This window comes from Accipiter gentilis, chromosome 27 (genome assembly GCF_929443795.1).
Source record: "Accipiter gentilis chromosome 27, bAccGen1.1, whole genome shotgun sequence".
In the NCBI taxonomy this organism is placed as follows: domain Eukaryota; kingdom Metazoa; phylum Chordata; class Aves; order Accipitriformes; family Accipitridae; genus Astur; species Astur gentilis.
This window is the reverse complement of record NC_064906.1, coordinates 12,262,002-12,279,765: the sequence shown is the minus strand read 5'-3', so window position 1 is coordinate 12,279,765 and position 17,764 is coordinate 12,262,002. Positions and strand designations below refer to the sequence as shown.

The following is a 17,764-nucleotide window of genomic DNA, read 5'->3' as shown; positions in this document are numbered from 1 at the left end:
ATACAACCCAACTAAGTAAAGCAACAGATATTTACTTTCATTTAAGCTCACAAAGAGCGATGTAGCTGATGACAAAGAGTTTCCATGACTGCACAGACTCTGAGTGAAAAACGAGCAAGACCTTCAAAACTTGATGCCAGTAATTTGCTTGAAGCTGCTGCACTGTTTAAGGTAAAGAAACTACCTTCAGCTAGCAGTAGGTCTCCTGTTGTTATTATCTTGTTTGCTTAGAATTTTTAACCTTAGAATGGTTAAAATCTTGTGGGCATTTCCCTAAAAGGATGTCTCTGCGCTCAGGCTAAGAGACAGAACAAGGACTATGAGCTACTATATCACCATCAGGTGATACGGGGGACTAAGCTGATGCAATTCACTAAGCACAACACCTTGTGGACTTCACAGTTGCAGTAAATTATTATTTTCTGCAGATGAGAAAGCACAGGTAGCCTTCAAAACATTCACATATCAGTGTATCTAAAATGTGCTGTGGCAAAATTAAATTCTCTTCCACACGCCTTCCTAAGAAAGGAAGTTTGTTTGATCCCTCCCCTTTCAGGATCAACATCCTCACCCCATCAGATTATGCATTCCATAAGCTTGTTGCCAATGGAGGTCACGAACACCATGGAATCAAGTGGCCCAATTGCAAAATTTAACTCTCATATTCATACCTCATCACTTCCTTACAGTCTATGCAAGCAATCACATCAGACTTTAACATTTCTATGCATTTTTCAAATCAGAAGAGGAGAAAGGGCAGGAAAAGGACCTGAATTCGGCTCAATTATTAAAAGACAGACCATCTCTTGTTACTTGCAAGAATCTTGCCTTTTGTAATATCTGATCCAAGTTTTATTCAAGTTCCTGCATTGCAGAACATGGAAGAAAGAAGCAGAGAGGAGAATCAAACAAAAAGATGCAACTGCATATCTGCAACCCAGAATTTATAGTTACAATGAAACATCATATCAGAGACTTAGAAGCATTTGTTTGCAAGCAATACACGATAAGGGTTTTAGAATGAGGAGGTAAGACTGAATAGACACGTCAGTATAATGACTACTATACACATTATTGTGTTCTTATAAACGATTAAAACAATTAGATGCATTTTCTGAAAACTCTACATAAAAGCATTAAGTGCAAAATGATCCTCCAAACAAAAAAATAACTTTTGCTCTCTTTTTGCCTAGGATTAAAATCATACAGATGGGTTTTAACACTGAAGAACTGTTAATTAAAGACATGTTCAGTGTTGTATAAAACATAGAAAAGAAAATACTGTGAGTATTCCCCAAAGCCTGAGATCATACAATTCTAAAACAATGTGATACAGTACTAGGCAACTCACGCAATGCAAACAATTAGCACACTTTTGTTAGAGCACTGGTTATACAATAAACACTTGGCATGTACTGAACTTGATGGTATTTAACCCGTAGGCTGTTTAGAAAGTCCCGTAATTAAGCATCAGCAGTGGTTAACATAAAGAGACACTTTGTTCCAAAACCCACTTTCTCTATAAAAATTTCTACTTACCTCTGGAACATGGTATCCAGAATACACTGTATTATTTCAAACACCGCTCCTTTAAAATCACAGGCTACTGGGTGGCAGATTACACATGCATCCATACTCATGAATTATAAGCAAATACAATGTATATGTTTGTATATAGTCACACACACTCCAAGCTACAGATAGGAAAAGCAACAATCACCAAACAGGTTAGAGGGGGCTACTCTAAGAGACTGTTTAACCAGCCTCTATGTCCCTCCCATGTTAGTAACTGAATAGGGAAAACTCAAAGAGGAAAATTTAGGGGTAAAAAGCCCTCCCTAAAAGGAGAAAGTCAGACTGTATGTTACTGCACATACTGCTAGCTATACAATCAAGATGCAAAGCTTGGCTGTGCTAGGATAATGTTGTTAAGTGATCCAGCATACACTCACATACTGCTGAAGTACTGTCCTGAATTAGACACTGCTGCTAAGTGCAGTCATGAAGTTCAGTGAATAACACCAATTGCTCAATTTACTTCTGGCATCAAGTTATACTTTCAACAGTGCCTGGTAAACAGCTAAAAATATTACTCTGATGCATTCTTCTTCTGCTAGGCAATACTTGGTTTTTGGGTCCTGTCCTGGCAAAAGTAAGGTCTGTGTCATATCCTGTCAAAACACGACAAAGCAGAAAAGCCAAATTTTGCTTGCTATTTGCAAGGATTATGCAGTTTTCTCTCCCATGTAAAAATAATACACAGCATTTTTATTTTGTTGCTGCATAATCACCATTAAAAGAATAGTGATTTCCTTATCTGGTTCTAATGGCTGTTTTGTGGTATGTTTGACAAGGTGTACCAGCAACACAGAAGTACTTGCTCCTTTGTGTTTTCAAAATACATCTTTTGGCTGTGAGATTAACAAAAACACATTGAAGTTAGCAAAAACTCTTTGTTGTTGCTTCTGATTGTTAGCCAAGATTTGAAAACCCAGACTTTTTTCCCTCTCCACATGCAGGCAGAAGGTTTTTTTAAAAACCCAGGTATTTAAAGCTACTCTGTAGTTGCATCCCACAGATTTCTATAAGCATCTCCATATCAACTGCTCATCTGTTGTTTGTAAAAAGTCCTACAAAAGACTGAACAGATAGCATTACATGCAAACAGTATATGTTTGAGCCATCATATGACAAAATAAAGTTGAAGGCCCCCAAAAAATACTTGTTTCAAACAGCGGAGCTTCTAGAAAGTCAATTCCCTCAAATTTTTTCTTTTGTTTGAGTAAAATAACTTCTAATTGTCTTTTGAAAGAATTAGATATACCTTGTAAAGAAGAACCATTTACTGTTTTCTATACAGCTTAGACAATAGATCCACATAGCTTACTATCCTGTCTTCAACACAGGTCAGCAGAAGATACATAAACTTGACTGTTGGTTTAATATGATTACCATTAAATCCCTTACACCCATTAAAACTGACAGTTAATGGCACAAATACAGATTAAGTTTCTTATTATTTCACAGTCCTTCCCCCTTACCAAGCTGCAGGAATTGGATCTTCAAAAAACACTGAGCAAATAAATCTTCTACAGTATCAGCTGGAATCGCATCTAATCAGAAACTCAGAGAATCAAAGTCTTTACCTATCATATCATAGCCTTCCAAATGTATGTAAGATTGGTTTTGGAACACAGAATATATACTGCTTTTGAAAACAACTAACCTGGAATGCCACACAGATCTTGGACATAGAGGGAAGGCAAAATCCTGTTTTTTTTAATGGATGGGAATTTTTTTTTTTTTTCACTTCAGCTTCAGACTCTCTCCTTACCTTCAATTTGTCTTGAGAAACATGGTTAGTGTATCAGAATCAAAGTAAAAAACAGGGTTGGCTCATTTTGTCCCCAAATACTACACAGTGACAAGACTTCATTAACTATAATAAATGACCTGTAAGACAAGTTTATCAAATTTCCCACAAAAGCAATTCCAAAAATAAGGATTTGCAGCCAAAATATTTCAGTCCAAAGCACTTCTCCAGAATTTCAAATTCCCTGAAACAGGAGTCCTGAATAACTCTTCTGGTTGTATCACTTACCAACTCTTTATTTGACTTCACACAGAAGTACCAGCCAAAGGCAACAGGTAAGAAAAAGTAAGGAAAATCAGTCATATTTTCAGGACTACATTTATTCTAGAAATACATATAATCAAGAAATGAAAACATATATTAAAGATCAGAGCAGTTAGTCAAAACCAAAAAGCTTCAGTTCTGAAGTAATCCAAATTCATCTACAATGAAAACATTTACCTGCTATTAGCTTTTGGAGGGTACTCTTATCTCCATTAACAGCAGCAGCATGCACTTCAGATGCTAATGAGGAACCACTGAAGAGGCAGTTTGCTGAAATATTCATACTCTTTCAAGGTATAACCATAGGTCAGATCTGCACCACCAACATTTTTTTTAGGAACTCAGTTCTAGAAAAAAAACAATAAAATAGAATGAATTTTAGAATCAGTCATTAAAATTACTCAAGCAATGCTAAAGAGAATACACTTTTCTGTTGAAAACAGGAAAGAACAAACACGTTTCTTATTTAATGGATTAAATCTACCTCTAGCCAAAATTCAACCAGAAAAAGCCTACGTTAAGGAGATATATACCTATATATATACACACCTATATATTTATCTACAAATCCAACAGACTGTTCTTCAAAGTGTTGCTGTGCATGCTTCAATTCAGTAACCAATGAAGTTTGTTATCAAGTATCAACTTGATATAGTTTTCTGGTACTTGATACCTGGTGGTATTCTACCATGATGGTCTACGGACACATGCAGGACGAGATTTATAAGTTGAAGCAATATCTTTTATTTGACCAAATGGCATAACTCAAACAATCAGATCAGCTTTCTAGATCGTAAGTGTTCTTCAAACCTGAACAGAAGTGGGAAAACGCGCAAGAAAAGCCACAATGAATTACACCAGAAGTCTGGCTCTAAATCCTGTCTCAAACTGAACAATGGTAGATGCCAAAGAACAGAGCAAATATATATATATAAATATATTAAAAAATTATATATATGAATTTATATATATATTATTTTTTTGTCCCTTTCTTCCAAATACTCTCCCAAACTACAATTATTTCTAGTTCAACCACTTCCTGAAGCGGACTTGGGTTTTGTGTATTTAGTACTTTGCAAATTCTCCTTATTTTTTTAATTAATTTCTCTACTATGAACATGTCCAGTATCCTCTTAAGATTATGCAAACTTATAGCATCCACAATGTCCACTGGCAAGTAGTTCCATGCCACAACCGAACAGTGTACATACAAACCGCTGGCTTTCATCTGCCTTGTCCTGGCTCTTGCCGTCTGAGGGCTCTTAATCCTTGTACTGGAAGGGACAGTAAATAAACAATTCTTATCCATCAGAAATTATTCTACAGACTTTTAACATATCGTCCCCAATCATATCTTCCTCTAGCTGAAAGACTCATAGCTTACTTAGCTGTTACCCAGGCAGCACCTTTTCTGTATGCATGACCATGCTAATTGCCCTTTTTCTGGACCTTTTCACAGTTCTGTTCTAACCCTTTTGAGATGGAAAGAAAACTCCACTAGTTATGGGCAAGCACAGATTTATGCAGTGGTACAATAGTATTCTCTTCTTTCTTCTTTATTTCTTTCCTAAATCACATCTACCACTACAGTTGCCTTCCTAGCCTCTTCTGAAATGGAACTGCTACCTTTGCTGAACTACCACTGCCTCAAGATCTTCACAGCGATCAGCTCAGGTTCACACACTATTTTGTGTGGACTATACATTGCTAGACAGCATCTGTCGTTATTAAGATAATTGCAGATGCATACATACCAACATTGAGGGGCAATGTTATTAAAATACCAGAAAAACATTCACATTTATGTAAAATGAAGTGAAAATTTCTACAGCAGATTTTAAGCATGAAGTAATAAAGGCAAAGGCCTGTACCTGAAAAAAAAAAACCCAACCCAAAACAACAACCCCAACTTAATACTCTAATATAATTGTAGACTCTTCTTCACAAGCTCCAGACTTCCTTGGAGAGCCGACAAGAAAATTAATACAGGAAGCTTCATGGCAAATCTGATCAGTTACTCAAAGAACATCTGCACAATCATGGTATCAGTTCATACCACATCCCTGGAAAAAGCACAAACACGGAACCATGTGGTTGTGCAAACCTGCTCAACAACACATCAATATACTGCATCCACTCTACATGAGAGCACACAGATACTACTCAGACATTGTCTAAAGTATACCACACAATAACTGCAGACTAAGCTTTTAATACACTAGTGTCTAAACTGCTGCTTCTCCATCTTGTCCTCAAACAGCCAAGCACATGCTATGCCGCTTCTTACAATGGCTAACACTATCACTGAACAGTCCTTTCCTGAAGTCTGAATGGTTGAGTGTTCATGAGCCATGAAAGCGGGTTCACCATGTTCTTAGAAATATAACCTTACCTTTCAACCTCTCTCCCCTACAAAAACTAGTAATGGTGTGACACGAAAGGCACGAGATGCTAGTTTACTTGAGTACATATACTAGAACTCCTTGCTACTGAAACGCTTCCTCGCTTGTGTTCACGGCTCTCCCTCTGCCATCTGTCAGTCACTTCAGAACCAGGAGTAAGTATGGTATTGACTAACTTTATCACTCCTTAAAGAACGTGTGTTATGGAAACGTGCAATGGCTCGCCACACTTTATTAAAGCAAGCAATTTCCCCAAACTCAACTTTTGTTTCAGACACCCCTATAAAATTATTTCAGAAGTCACCCTAGTCACCCAACAACCAACTTGCCAACACCAAGCATGTATGGCATTTGTACCTGTCTCAAGTGACCAGTTATTAGACCACAAGAGTCACTTGCTTCTACACCAGCACGGGTGTGCTCTGTTGAGAATGCTGGTGCAGAAGCGTGAGGACGAGCTCCTCACATAACTTTATGAACTGGAGCCATTTCTGGTCATTTGAAACCTATGGAACAACGTGATCCTATTCTACCACTCTCCTCTTCTTCTGTGAGCCTCAGAATAAGATGAGAATGATGATGTTCAATATCTCTTGGAAGTCATGAATGCTTCCATCCTTAGTGAGTTTGGTGAACCTCTCTGTTTCAGAAAAGACATCAAACATTTCTTTTGACACACTTGTTTTACCACATAAGTAGGTGATCCTTCCCCTAATCAGAAGTGTGTCATTAATGGGTTCATGGCTTTGCTGACTTCTAGGAGCAGAGAACAAAAAGGACTTCAAAGTCTAATGCGACAGGAGGTTAACAACATTTCCACTTTTAGAGGATGTAAGACACGCTAGCGGTGCCATAATACACCACCACAACAAATTACAGAAAAGCTCAACTTGACTTGGTGCTTAAGAAAGTTGAAGAAAGTGGAGATGCATATGTGACAACGCAAGGTAGAGCTCACACAAGCCCAAATACACTGTAAGACATAAAGCACAATTGTTTTATTTTTAGCATAACAGCCCTTCAAACATTCCCAGTGCTAGCTGCAATCGTTTTCTTCTAAGGAGGATAAAGAATATGCACATCATTCAAAATACTTGCACCATTCTCTGCATCCCAAGTATCCTCTGCTCCTTGAACAAAACTGCTTTTTTGACTTTTTAGGACACATAGTTGATATGTTTCATTCAAAGCTACACTATTCCTCCCAACCTAGCAGTATGGCTTATGCTTTCTGTTATCTGCTCTACATTATACTGGATAAAAGCAGATGAGGCATTTCTGCTTCAGGCAAATCTGAAGAAACCAAAAGGGACAACACGAAACCGAGTGTCAGTTACAGTGCTTCCCCCCAATTAACTATTACATTTTTCTCCTTGGTTATTTCTACAGCTATATAAATTTGCCTGCTATATGAAGGAAACGACACTACTCAACTGCAATCTGAACAAGAGGAAAGAAAGAGAACGTAAAAGGCTGCAGAGATGGATCATGTGCTACTTAGTTTAACATCCACTTGGCATACAAGACTACAGCTTATCTTTAACCTGCCTCCACCTTTTCCTCAAAAGCTTCCTCTGGGTACAGATACATACATCAGGACTCTCTACATTACTAGGTGGGCCTATATGCACCATTGGAATTTTACACTTGTTGGAATTTTAAGATACTAGTTTTATTCTCCAAAGTTACCACTAATGTCTTTTCCTCCATTTTCTTTACATTTTTCCCTTCCACAAACAAACTATAATACAAAACACCAGTGTAAAATTCAGCAAATACTGAAGAACTTAGTAAAGTGCCAGAAGCACCCCAATTACACGAACAATTACTTAAAACTTACTGCATACAGAAAAGAATTATTAACAAAAGATGTTCATAATTTCCAGAGGAAAACAAGAGCCACATCTGCATAAAGTGTCAGTAATCATACAGGTGAGAGAAGCAACCAATTACCTTTACAGCAATTCTCAGTACAGTATCATAACTCCATTGAAAGAGCTAATCTGCATCCAAGAAATTCTGAAATATTAAGAGGAACTATAAAAGGAAAATATGTAACTTTCCTCAGATAAATCTCTCATGTATATGAGAAACAAATGAACTGGTATCTGGAAGACTTGTTTGATAAAGATCCTCATCAGCAGAAAATGAGGTATTTATTCACAAGGGATGAAAAACAACAATAAAAATCAAGAAATAACTACAAGGTCTGCTTATAAAAAGTGACATAATTGACATTATCTGTAATATGCATTTTATTGCTGGAATCAAGTAAATAATTAACTTTTTCTTCTTTAAGCTAACATGCAGAAAATGATTAGCCTTGTCGAGTCACCTGAACTGAAGGGACAGTCATATGGACACCAAGAGCTCCTCAAGGTATGTAAAATTTCACACCAAACTGTGATAAGTCTAATTTGCTTTACACAGATAATCAGAATCACACCATTTTTCTATCCAGCAAAGCAGGAGTTTGTTAAAATTTAAACAAGACCACGCTCTCAAATTTTACCGATACAGTTTCCAAGTGAAGAATGAGCTGCTACGAAAAAATATCAAAGTATTTTTCAAATATGAATTAATTCAGAAGCCAAGACATTCATTCTACATATTGAGGGGCACAGGTGCTTAAGGTAGACATAGCAGAACTCATAAAAGTTAAAGTTCCAATTTCAGCCTATAAAAAAAAAGACAAGATTTGCGTGTATATATAGGTGGTTGTGGCTCATGAAACTGACAGACCAAACGATTTCTTGCAGGGTCACACATAAAGTCTGAGCCTGCCGGGCTTTCTTTGAAGCCAAAGTGGGGTTGACTTGCGAAAAGCTGATGTAAAGAATTTTCTTTTAAATGGCGTTATGCCCCATTTCACTCCTTACACTTGTGTACATACTGGAAACATGAAGAACGCCAAGTGCAGCTTTCCATGATCTTTGTGAGGCAGCTCTGCACGGTCTCAAAGCATACATATACTGTAAGGTCCAAAGTTTTACTGGAAGAGAATGAAGCGCCGCATCTTAGGTGTTGCTCCTTTTCAGTATTTAGAACTCAGGAAGCGACAAAAAGCACAAATCTGCTGAAGCGTCGAGGCATAAAAATGAATGATGACGTCCCACTTCAACCCTGTTACCAAAACTGAAATTGCCCAACCCTCCCGCGCCAGCCGCTCTGCCCCCTCACGCAGGGCTGCCTTCCCCCACTCTGAGGAAACGAAGACACCCCCACCCCCCAAGGCGCACCGCGCCCAAACCCGTTTCCTCAGCCCCGGCGGCTGAAGGGCCGAGGCGGGACCCAGCGACGCCAAACTCTTACGTGGAACAACTTTCCACGGCCGCCCAGGGGTTTGCCCGTGTGTCTGCCGAGCCGCCTCACCCACCACCCGGCTCGGTGAGGGAGCTGCCCGCGCGCTTCCCGCCACCGCTTGAGGGCTGGCAGGGACCCCTCACCCCCCCGCCACAGAGAGAGGGGGCCCCCGGGACCCATACCGAGCCCCAGCGACCGGGCAAGAACGGAAGGGGCTGCGGTACCGCAGGACACTCCACCACCGCAGGCGGAAAGGGTTAACCCTGCCCCGCCCGGGCGGTAATGGCCGCCGCCTCCTCCTCCTCCCTTCCCCCCCCCAGCGCCTCAACCGCGCCCCGTAACTCACCTCGACCCCACCCGCCTCCTCATTGCGCCGCCACCAAGACCCCACCCCTTCACCGCCCGGGCGGGGCCCCAGGCTTCAGTGCGCGAGCAGGGCCGCGGTGCGTTCTGGGATCGCTTTCTGCCCTTCGCTCCCTCGGGCGGCGGTGGCGGAGGAGGCGATTTAGGAACTACGCTTCCCGGCGTGCCCCGCGCCAGCGCGGGAACCCGGAAGCGGAGCGGGGGAGGCGGGGAGCGCGGGGGCCCGCGGTGGAACTTGCCCGGGTGTTTCCTGGAGACGGGGGAAGTGAGGCGCCGCCGTGGAGAGTGGGAGCCGCGCTTCTCCCCCCCCCACCCTCCCGGGCGCCCGATCTACCATGAGACCCGCCATCTTCCCGCTCCTGCCTGACCCTGGCTGCCTCTTCCTCCTCCTCCTCCTCCTGGTGAGCTGACCGGCTCCCCGCAGCCGCCTTCTTCCCTTCCCCGCCGCGGGGGGAGGGAGCATCGGCCTGGCCTAGGGCGGCCTAGGGGTAGCCGGCGTCCTCCCGCTCGCCCCGTGTGTGGACGCCGGGAACGTACCTCGGGCCGGGCGGCGGTCCCCGGTCCCGCCGCGGTTCCTCGCCTCGCACCTGCCCGGCGGGGGAGGGGAGCGGAGCGGAGGGAGGCTGAGCGGCGGCTGCGGGAGCGGCCCCGCTTGGCGGAGGCCGGTGTTGTGGCCGAGGCCGATAGGCTGCGGACCCGGAACGGGCCGGGCCGAGGCTCGGGAGCCGGCGGCGGGGCCCGGGGTAATCGGCCCGGCGGGCGGTGGGGGCCTCGCCGAAGCTCGGCTTGCCGTCGGCGGAGAAGGCCGGCGTGGCGCCTTCCTTCTTCAGGAACCCAAGAGGGGAAGCCGGGGGGGAAAGCGAGCGGCCCCTCGGGGGGTTAGCGGGAGCCGCCGCTGCCGGGAGGGAACGGCCTTAACGGTGCCTCTGCGGAGACCGGTGGTCGGCCGTGTTTCGGGAGCTGCCGCCCTTAAACCGAGGGGAGCGGGGTTCCCCCTGCCTGCGGCCGGTGCGGCCTTGCCGTGAGGCACGGCTTGCAGCGAAGTAACCCCGTCCAAGCTGTCTTGCACCGCCGTCACATTTATCTTTAGTTGTCAGGCTACAGGGTTATATATTTATTTTTTTTTAGGCTGGCGTTACACGCGTGACCTAAGCTACCTCTCACACGCGCAGAGAAACTCAATCACCGGTGCGTGTGTTTTGTGGAGATAACTTGTCTGTGTTACTTTTTCTTTTTTTTTTTTTTTGAACAGGCTGATGTAGTGATTCTTACTTTACCAGAATTGTATTGGGCCAGATTCTGGGCCTTTCATAGCGTAAGCGACTTGCAGAGCTAAAGGGGACTTGTGTGAATAAGTTTAATAGGATTTGGTCTTAGGATACTAATGTGTTTAATCAATCTACTTTAGACGTTTGGGGGAGTAAAATTGGCCAGAAAATGAAGGAATAATTGGAGGTAGAGGTAGACAGAGCTTTGGGGATCGAAAGGGAAGTGCGTAGTAATATAGCTACTAATGAATGAATTAATCAATAGAAATGTGAGGACAAATACTTATTGAACAGAACAAGCGCTTGTTATCCCTTTGAAATGTGCACTTCTACCTGGATAAGCGCTGGTTATAAACTTGCTGCAGTTTCAGGGTTAGTAAGTACATGTGATTGATGGGGTTTAAAAAAAACACATTTGAAATGTTTATGTATAGATGGCTATTTATAGTGTGTTCGCTCACTATATGAAAGACTGAAGTGAAGAACCTAGTATTTACCAGTTGCATCTGTGCCTTAAAACGACAAGGATGTTGCTTATGCACTAGGTTGTTTTTTACCATTGTTTTAAGTACAGAGTCCAATGAGCAAAAACAAGGAACGTGTACTGTTTTAAAGTGTCATTTGAATGAACAAGTACAAGTTTGAAAAAGTGGTCACGAGTTGATGAACACATTTTTCTTTCTTCATGGTACAGTTGATCAATGCAAATCTAATATGCATCAGTTAGATCTCTGTGTGCCAACTACAAAATAGGAAATGTCTAACACCTGAAATTTCCCCATGTTTTAGTTGCTGTTTCTTTGTGTATGGGTCACTGAAACCAATTCTAGTGTGATTATAAAAGAACTGTATTCATAAACCCTCAAAAAGAATACAGGTCAGAGTTGTTTTTTAAAAAAAATAATTACGTAAAATGTAATGCTGAAGAATTACACAGATATAACATCAGGCGTGGCCCTGTGTTGTAAGGTGCCTAGTTACAGACTTGGATCATGCCAATGAATCATTCCTCATAGTAGATTTGTTAAGAGTTTTGGAAAAGTTGTCCTGAGCAGACTGAGAGTAGGAAGGGATCCTTTTTCTTTAAAATAGCTGAAAAACTCTTTTATGGAGTAAAAATGGTGTTTGTTTTCTCGTGTCATTCGGAGAATCTGGCAAGGTGTACCAGATTAACTTCAAAGTTCTGGTAACTTTGGGTTTTTTGTTACCAACAGTCATGAATACTTAAGACCAGCAATGTAACCGTGTTCTTGGTTCGTAAGGTTTGGGAGAGCTTTCTTCTCTGCATCCAAAGGATGTGCCATCTAGCAGAGCTTCTTTGAGCATGGCAGTTGGCATATTCTGTGGATAAAGTGAGCTTGTTAGTGTTACATCAATGGTTCCTAGAACAGAATACAATGATACGTAGCTGTGAAAACAGCTTACTAAGCTGGTCATGCTTAGTAATAGCAATGAAGTTAAAAGAAATTATTTACATTTCCAGACTTTTGATAAGTATATTTCTTTTCTACATGGGGAATTAAAATGCTGCCAAAGGAAGAAAGATACAGTGTCAACATCAAAAGAAGTTCCTTTGTCTGAAGAAGTTTGACAGTAGGAGATCACTAAAATTTTAGAGGGTTTTGGGTCTCACTCTATTCTTCTCCCTTGTCTCACTGAAGGTTGGGGTGACTAGGATGGAGATTGCAGTGCAAAGCATTACAGGGATACCTGCCAGTCCCAGCACAGCCCTTTTCCCTTCTAACTTTTCAGCCTCATGTGCTAGCATTGTACTGGGCCACTGGGAGACGAGGAGGACCTGGAGAGAGGACGAGGAGAAGTACAGGCTGGCGTGACCCCTGCCCCGGCAGCATTGGAGCTGAGCAGAGGGGTGAGCAGCGCACAGCACAGGCTGTAGAGGATCGTGTACAGCTGATTGCAAGACTGGAGTAAGAGATGCATAGTAAAGTCATGTGGCCCCTTGTCCTTGCAGATCAAGATGTTTCTGCCGTGTTGGTATATATTGCTTAATGCTGGGTAGGACAGATCTTTAAGATGAATCCAGGACAGTGGAATAAAAGCTGATGGGACAGTGGCTCATCCCATTCTCCTCGAAGGCAAGGTGTGGTTCTTTGTCTTTGCTCTAACCAATCATTCTGTATGTTTGCCTCTACTTGCAGATGTGTATGCTTTGCCTATAAGGAAAATTCTAGAACAAGACACTGTTGCACATGCTTCTTATGCATATGTTTGAAAGACATTTGTCATACTACTCAGTACTCTGCTGGGAGTCTCATGCACAGTGTCCCTGAGCAATAGATGTGACTAAAGGAAACCACCAACTGATAGTGAGGGAAATGAAGGGGGAAGTTCTCTGGGGGCTTTTTTGTTGTTGTTTTGGGGTTTTTTTACCCCTCAAACAACTAAAAGGATCTCCCAATTCTTCCACTTCAATTTATTAGGTTTCAAAACACCACTACTATACCTTTGCTTTGTAGCTTGTTTGGAAAGCTGTCATGGACAAACTGAGAACACCTACTTCTTAATATATTTGGCAACGCGTTTGGAAGAGCATATTTGGCCTCATATTCTGAGGATGTGAAATGTTGGAGTGTTTTCTGAGTCATAACTAGTTTTTTAATAAGTAGTGGCTTCTCTTCAGTTGGGGTTATTATGGAAGCCTGGTGTATATTCCATCTATGATTCAGTAGCCCCACCATCTATGTATGTTCTTCCCTATAAATTGATGCGGTTTATCATTGCCAGATAATATTTAGTGTTACAGTTAGTCTTACACTATAATGTTTTATATTTTTAGTGAAGCTTTCAAAATACTAGTTATATAGCAATGCAATTGCAGCTGTTAGGAGCAGTAACTTAGAAGGGGCACAAAAGTCAATGAACTTTTGAATTTCCTATGTAACTTTTAATTGGAAAAATTACTGTAAGGTAATATTTCTGTTTCTTATTTTACTGCCACTGCCTTTCATGTCTTGTTAATATGACACCAAGTACCCAAACAGTGAAAGTAAAATGAAATAAAATTATGTCTTTTAACTTAATGTTAAATACTGTAGTAAGTAGTAAGTTGCCTGAAGAGAAGTTGAACACTCTGTACATCTTACGTATAGAGCATATTTCTACGCATTTGCCTCTTTCTGCATATGTATTAACAAACAAATTTTGTAGTCGGGAATCCTGCTCAAAATGTAATATTCTGAATTTGAGCATTAGTCAAAGGTTGTAGTTACAGGCAAATTTAGGCCACTGAGCCTTAAACAATGAAAGGGGTTCCCTCCAAGAGTAGCCTGGGAGTTCTGAGTTGTTCGTCATCTGTTATGTCCTCTAAAGAGTGAAGTAGTAGTTAACTGAGGAGCTTTCCCTAGATTGGGGCAGGGAGGCCAGAAATACTAGGGGACGCTTAGACTCTTGCTATGAAGAAGAATTGCATTCTTGCTATGCCATGTGATGGGCAAGTTTTCTGTTTGGAGTGCTCAGGAGGGAAGAGAGGAGGAACTGAACTGATTCTTCAAACTGAAGACTCGGACAATGCTGGAAAATGTATAAATGAGTTATTGACAGTAGGATGTCACAGATCGTTGCTGGCAGCTGAAGTACTCTGTAGTGACACTCTCCATGATTTTCTTTTGATATCCTTACCATTCTCTTCTGTAGTCTGCTTTGGTTGTTTTTGGCAGGACACCTTTCTTAAGCAAGAGACTGGTCCTCATACTGCTTTCTTGGGAAAGAACAATTACCACTGGTTATTCTTACACATGCCCAGCAGTTATCCCCTGTGTTTTAATCAAACCTATTTCTTTTGAAAGACTTAAGGATCATATGCTGCTATTCAGGAGGATCAGTTGTTCACCTTGTAGGCTCTTTTGTAAGCCTCACTTGTCTAGTTTCCAGATACTTTGTTTACTTAAGGGGAGGGAGTTGTCTCATGTGAAAAGCAAGTATACAAATATGCTGTAAATTTTATACCAAAGCTTTTTCAAAAGCTCGTCAAGAGAGTCTAGAGATACATTCAAGTAATATGTGCTTCAAAAATTGAGTGGTTTTGGATGCAGTAGCAATACCTCTTTTTTTTTTCTTCCTTCTTTTTTCATTTTCCTCTTCTGCCCCCCCCCCCCCCTCCCCTTTTTTTTTTTGAGAGTGAGTTCTCTAGTGATTTAGAGGAGAAACATAGGAACATTTAGGAATGTTAGCAAAAGCAATATAGGGTGTAGATGTCAGAGCCTAAGGAATGTTTTCTTCCGAAACTCTAAACTGGAGAGCTCCCCTGAGAAGCAGAGGAGGGCAGGTGCATTGTAGAGCATTAGGAAAGTGAGATCAGATTTCCATCAGAGTTCTGCCTTTGCACTTCTTTCCTCCCCCATATGTCTTCATTCATCAGAAGCATGCTAACCGTTGGTAGAAACATACGTAATTTTCCTTTTCAAAACTGTTAGTAATGTCAACTGCTCATATAATCTAATTTTTAAAAAAATGTTCATAACTGAGATTTTAGAAGTTTGATTAACTTCAATATTTTTTTTTTAAATTTACTGGCTCTCAGGTATTTCATCTTACGTTGTTAAGGGTTATTCTGTAAAGCTGTTGCTATAATCAGCACTAACCCAGAATATTTTTTTCACTGCCAGTTGATGATGGTGTGTTTCTCCAAACCAGCTGTAGGACCCTGTCCATATTAAATTATATTCTGGTGATTACAAAAAAGTGACAAGGTATATTGCAAGAGAGTTCAATAATTTTTCCTTGTTTCATGTGTGCTACTACTGAGAAACTGGCAACCCTGATAATACACCCTTAAAGCTAAGAGCTGTTCATGCCATTAAAACGTGCAAAATTCCAGTACTGTGCCCTTCAGATAAGCACCTGTTACTTGCAGCCTCTTCTGGGAGTGAATGAAACCTGGAAGCTCCTTCACATGCATGCACATACACCTTTAATCTGGTAGTGATCCACAAGATCTGCTCTTTGTGTAGCTGATAGAACATAAATGTTATCTTGGCTGCAGTGGCACTAAGCAAAACGCAAGTGCAGTGGTCTGTATCTTAAACCATATAGGAATTGAAATAGCGAAAGCAGTGAGGACAGAACATCATATGTGGTTATCTAAATACAGGTGCTCTATGCATACCTTCAGCAAATAACCGGTTCCCAAGTAATTGCATATGCAGTACAATGTTTCTGGTAAACACAGCAAATCTCCTGTTCATCTGGTTTTATTGTAGTAAATGTTTTGGGTTTCTTCCCTCCCTTGTATCCTGATCTACATTAGTTTGGAGTACTGAGAGTCTCACTGTATTTACCCAGTAGAGTCAAGTTGTAGAGTTTTGGGTTTTGATTGCCACTGGAAATTTGATCACTTCAATTGGGAGGGGCCTCTAAAAGTCATCTGGTCTTACTTCTTGCTTAATGCAAGACTAACTTAGATGGGGTTGCTCAGGGTTTTTCCCCAGCTGAGATTTGACAGTCTCCAAGGATGGAGGTTCTACAACTCTGGGCACCTGCTTTAGTGTTTGATCAAGACCTTGTTGAAAGTTTTACCTGAAAAATCTACTTGGAGCTGCAGCTTGTGTCCCTTGCCTCCTGTCCTATCACTGTGCATCTTTGAGAAGAGTCTGTCTCTGCCTTCTCTATAACCTCCAACTAGGTTGTTGGTAACAGCAGTAATAGCTTATTCTTCTTAAGGCTGAATAAATGCAGTTGTCTCAGCCTCTTCTTATAGACCCTCTTCTCCAGCCACTATTCATCTTGGGAGCAATCTGCTGGAATTTCACTCCAATATGTTAATGTCTGTCTTGTACAAGCAATCCCAAAGTTGGGCAGAATCCTTCAGATGTGGTCCCACAAGTGCCAAATGAAAGGGAAGAATCGCTCCCCTTGGTCTGCTGGCTACACTTTTGCTGATGCAGCCTAGTTTGCAGTTGTCTTTGCTGCAAGGGGTATGCTGCTGACAACTGGTCGACTTGTCCCCCAAGACTTTTTCTGCAAAGCTGTTTTCTGTCTCGGTGGCTTCCAGCCTATACGGGGTTATTTCACCCAAGATGCAGGACTTTGCCTTCATTGAACTTCATGAGGTTTCTATCAGGCCATTTCTCCAGCCAGTTGAGGTCTCTCTGAATAGCCAATCTCCCCTCTAGCATACAAGCCACTTCCCCCACTGCAGTATCCTCAGGAAGTTTGTGGAGGGGGCACTCTGTTCCATCATTCCAGTCATTGGTAAAGACAAACCTTCTTACATCCAATATTGATTTGGAGAAACTCCGTTAGAGACCAGTTGGACATGGTATCTTTGGTTACAGCCCTTTGAGCCCAGCAGTCCTGCCACCATGTCACTGGCTTCATAGTTCACTTATTCAGTTCATATATCACCAATTTAGGTCTAAGGATACTTTGAGATACTATCTCAGAAGCTTGTTAAAGTCAAGGCAAACACAATGTCCAGTATTCTTCCCTCATTTGCAGAGCTACTCATCTCACTACAGAAAACAGATTGATTTACTCTTTCTAAATCCATGCTGGATGGATGTGGCTTCTGGAAAGAAAATTTGCCTCCATAATGCTCCTGGGGACCCAGGAAATGCATTTCGTCTGGTTCTGTGGCTCTGTGTATGTCTAACTTAAGAGCTTTCTAACTTGGTCTTCCACTCATGTGGTAATGCTTCTCTTCCCTGGTACTCTACTACTAGGCTTGGACCTCATCAGTAGAAAATGAGACAAAGATGACATTAGGTAGCTAAGCCTTCTCCGTGTTCTTTGTCGCTACATCCCCTGCTAGCAGGCCTACAGTTCCCTTCATC

At 41.7% G+C, this 17,764-nt stretch overlaps 2 protein-coding genes across 4 annotated transcripts in view; one reads left to right on the top strand and one right to left on the bottom strand.

Annotated features, from left to right (window-relative positions):
* INVS (inversin) overlaps positions 1–9,822 on the bottom strand; it is a 98,429-nt gene extending 88,607 nt beyond the window's left edge. The window contains exons 1-3 of one of the 3 annotated variants that reach the window (XM_049830098.1): positions 9,689–9,822; positions 8,933–9,112; positions 3,815–3,984 (exon numbers count right to left, since the gene is read on the bottom strand). In XM_049830098.1, the coding sequence (XP_049686055.1) occupies positions 3,815–3,920 (106 nt within the window). In that variant the 5' untranslated portion in view covers positions 3,921–3,984; positions 8,933–9,112; positions 9,689–9,822. Of the gene's footprint in view, positions 1–3,814; positions 3,985–8,932; positions 9,156–9,688 lie in introns of those variants that run through there. The other 2 variants (XM_049830100.1, XM_049830099.1) reach the window with 2 other exon arrangements.
* Positions 9,823–9,927: 105 nt separating this feature from the next.
* The window catches only part of ERP44 (endoplasmic reticulum protein 44), a 54,461-nt gene continuing 46,624 nt past the window's right edge, over positions 9,928–17,764 (top strand). The window contains exon 1 of the mRNA XM_049830476.1: positions 9,928–10,106. Within this exon, the coding sequence (XP_049686433.1) occupies positions 10,041–10,106 (66 nt within the window). The 5' untranslated portion in view covers positions 9,928–10,040. The remainder of the gene's footprint in view (positions 10,107–17,764) is intronic.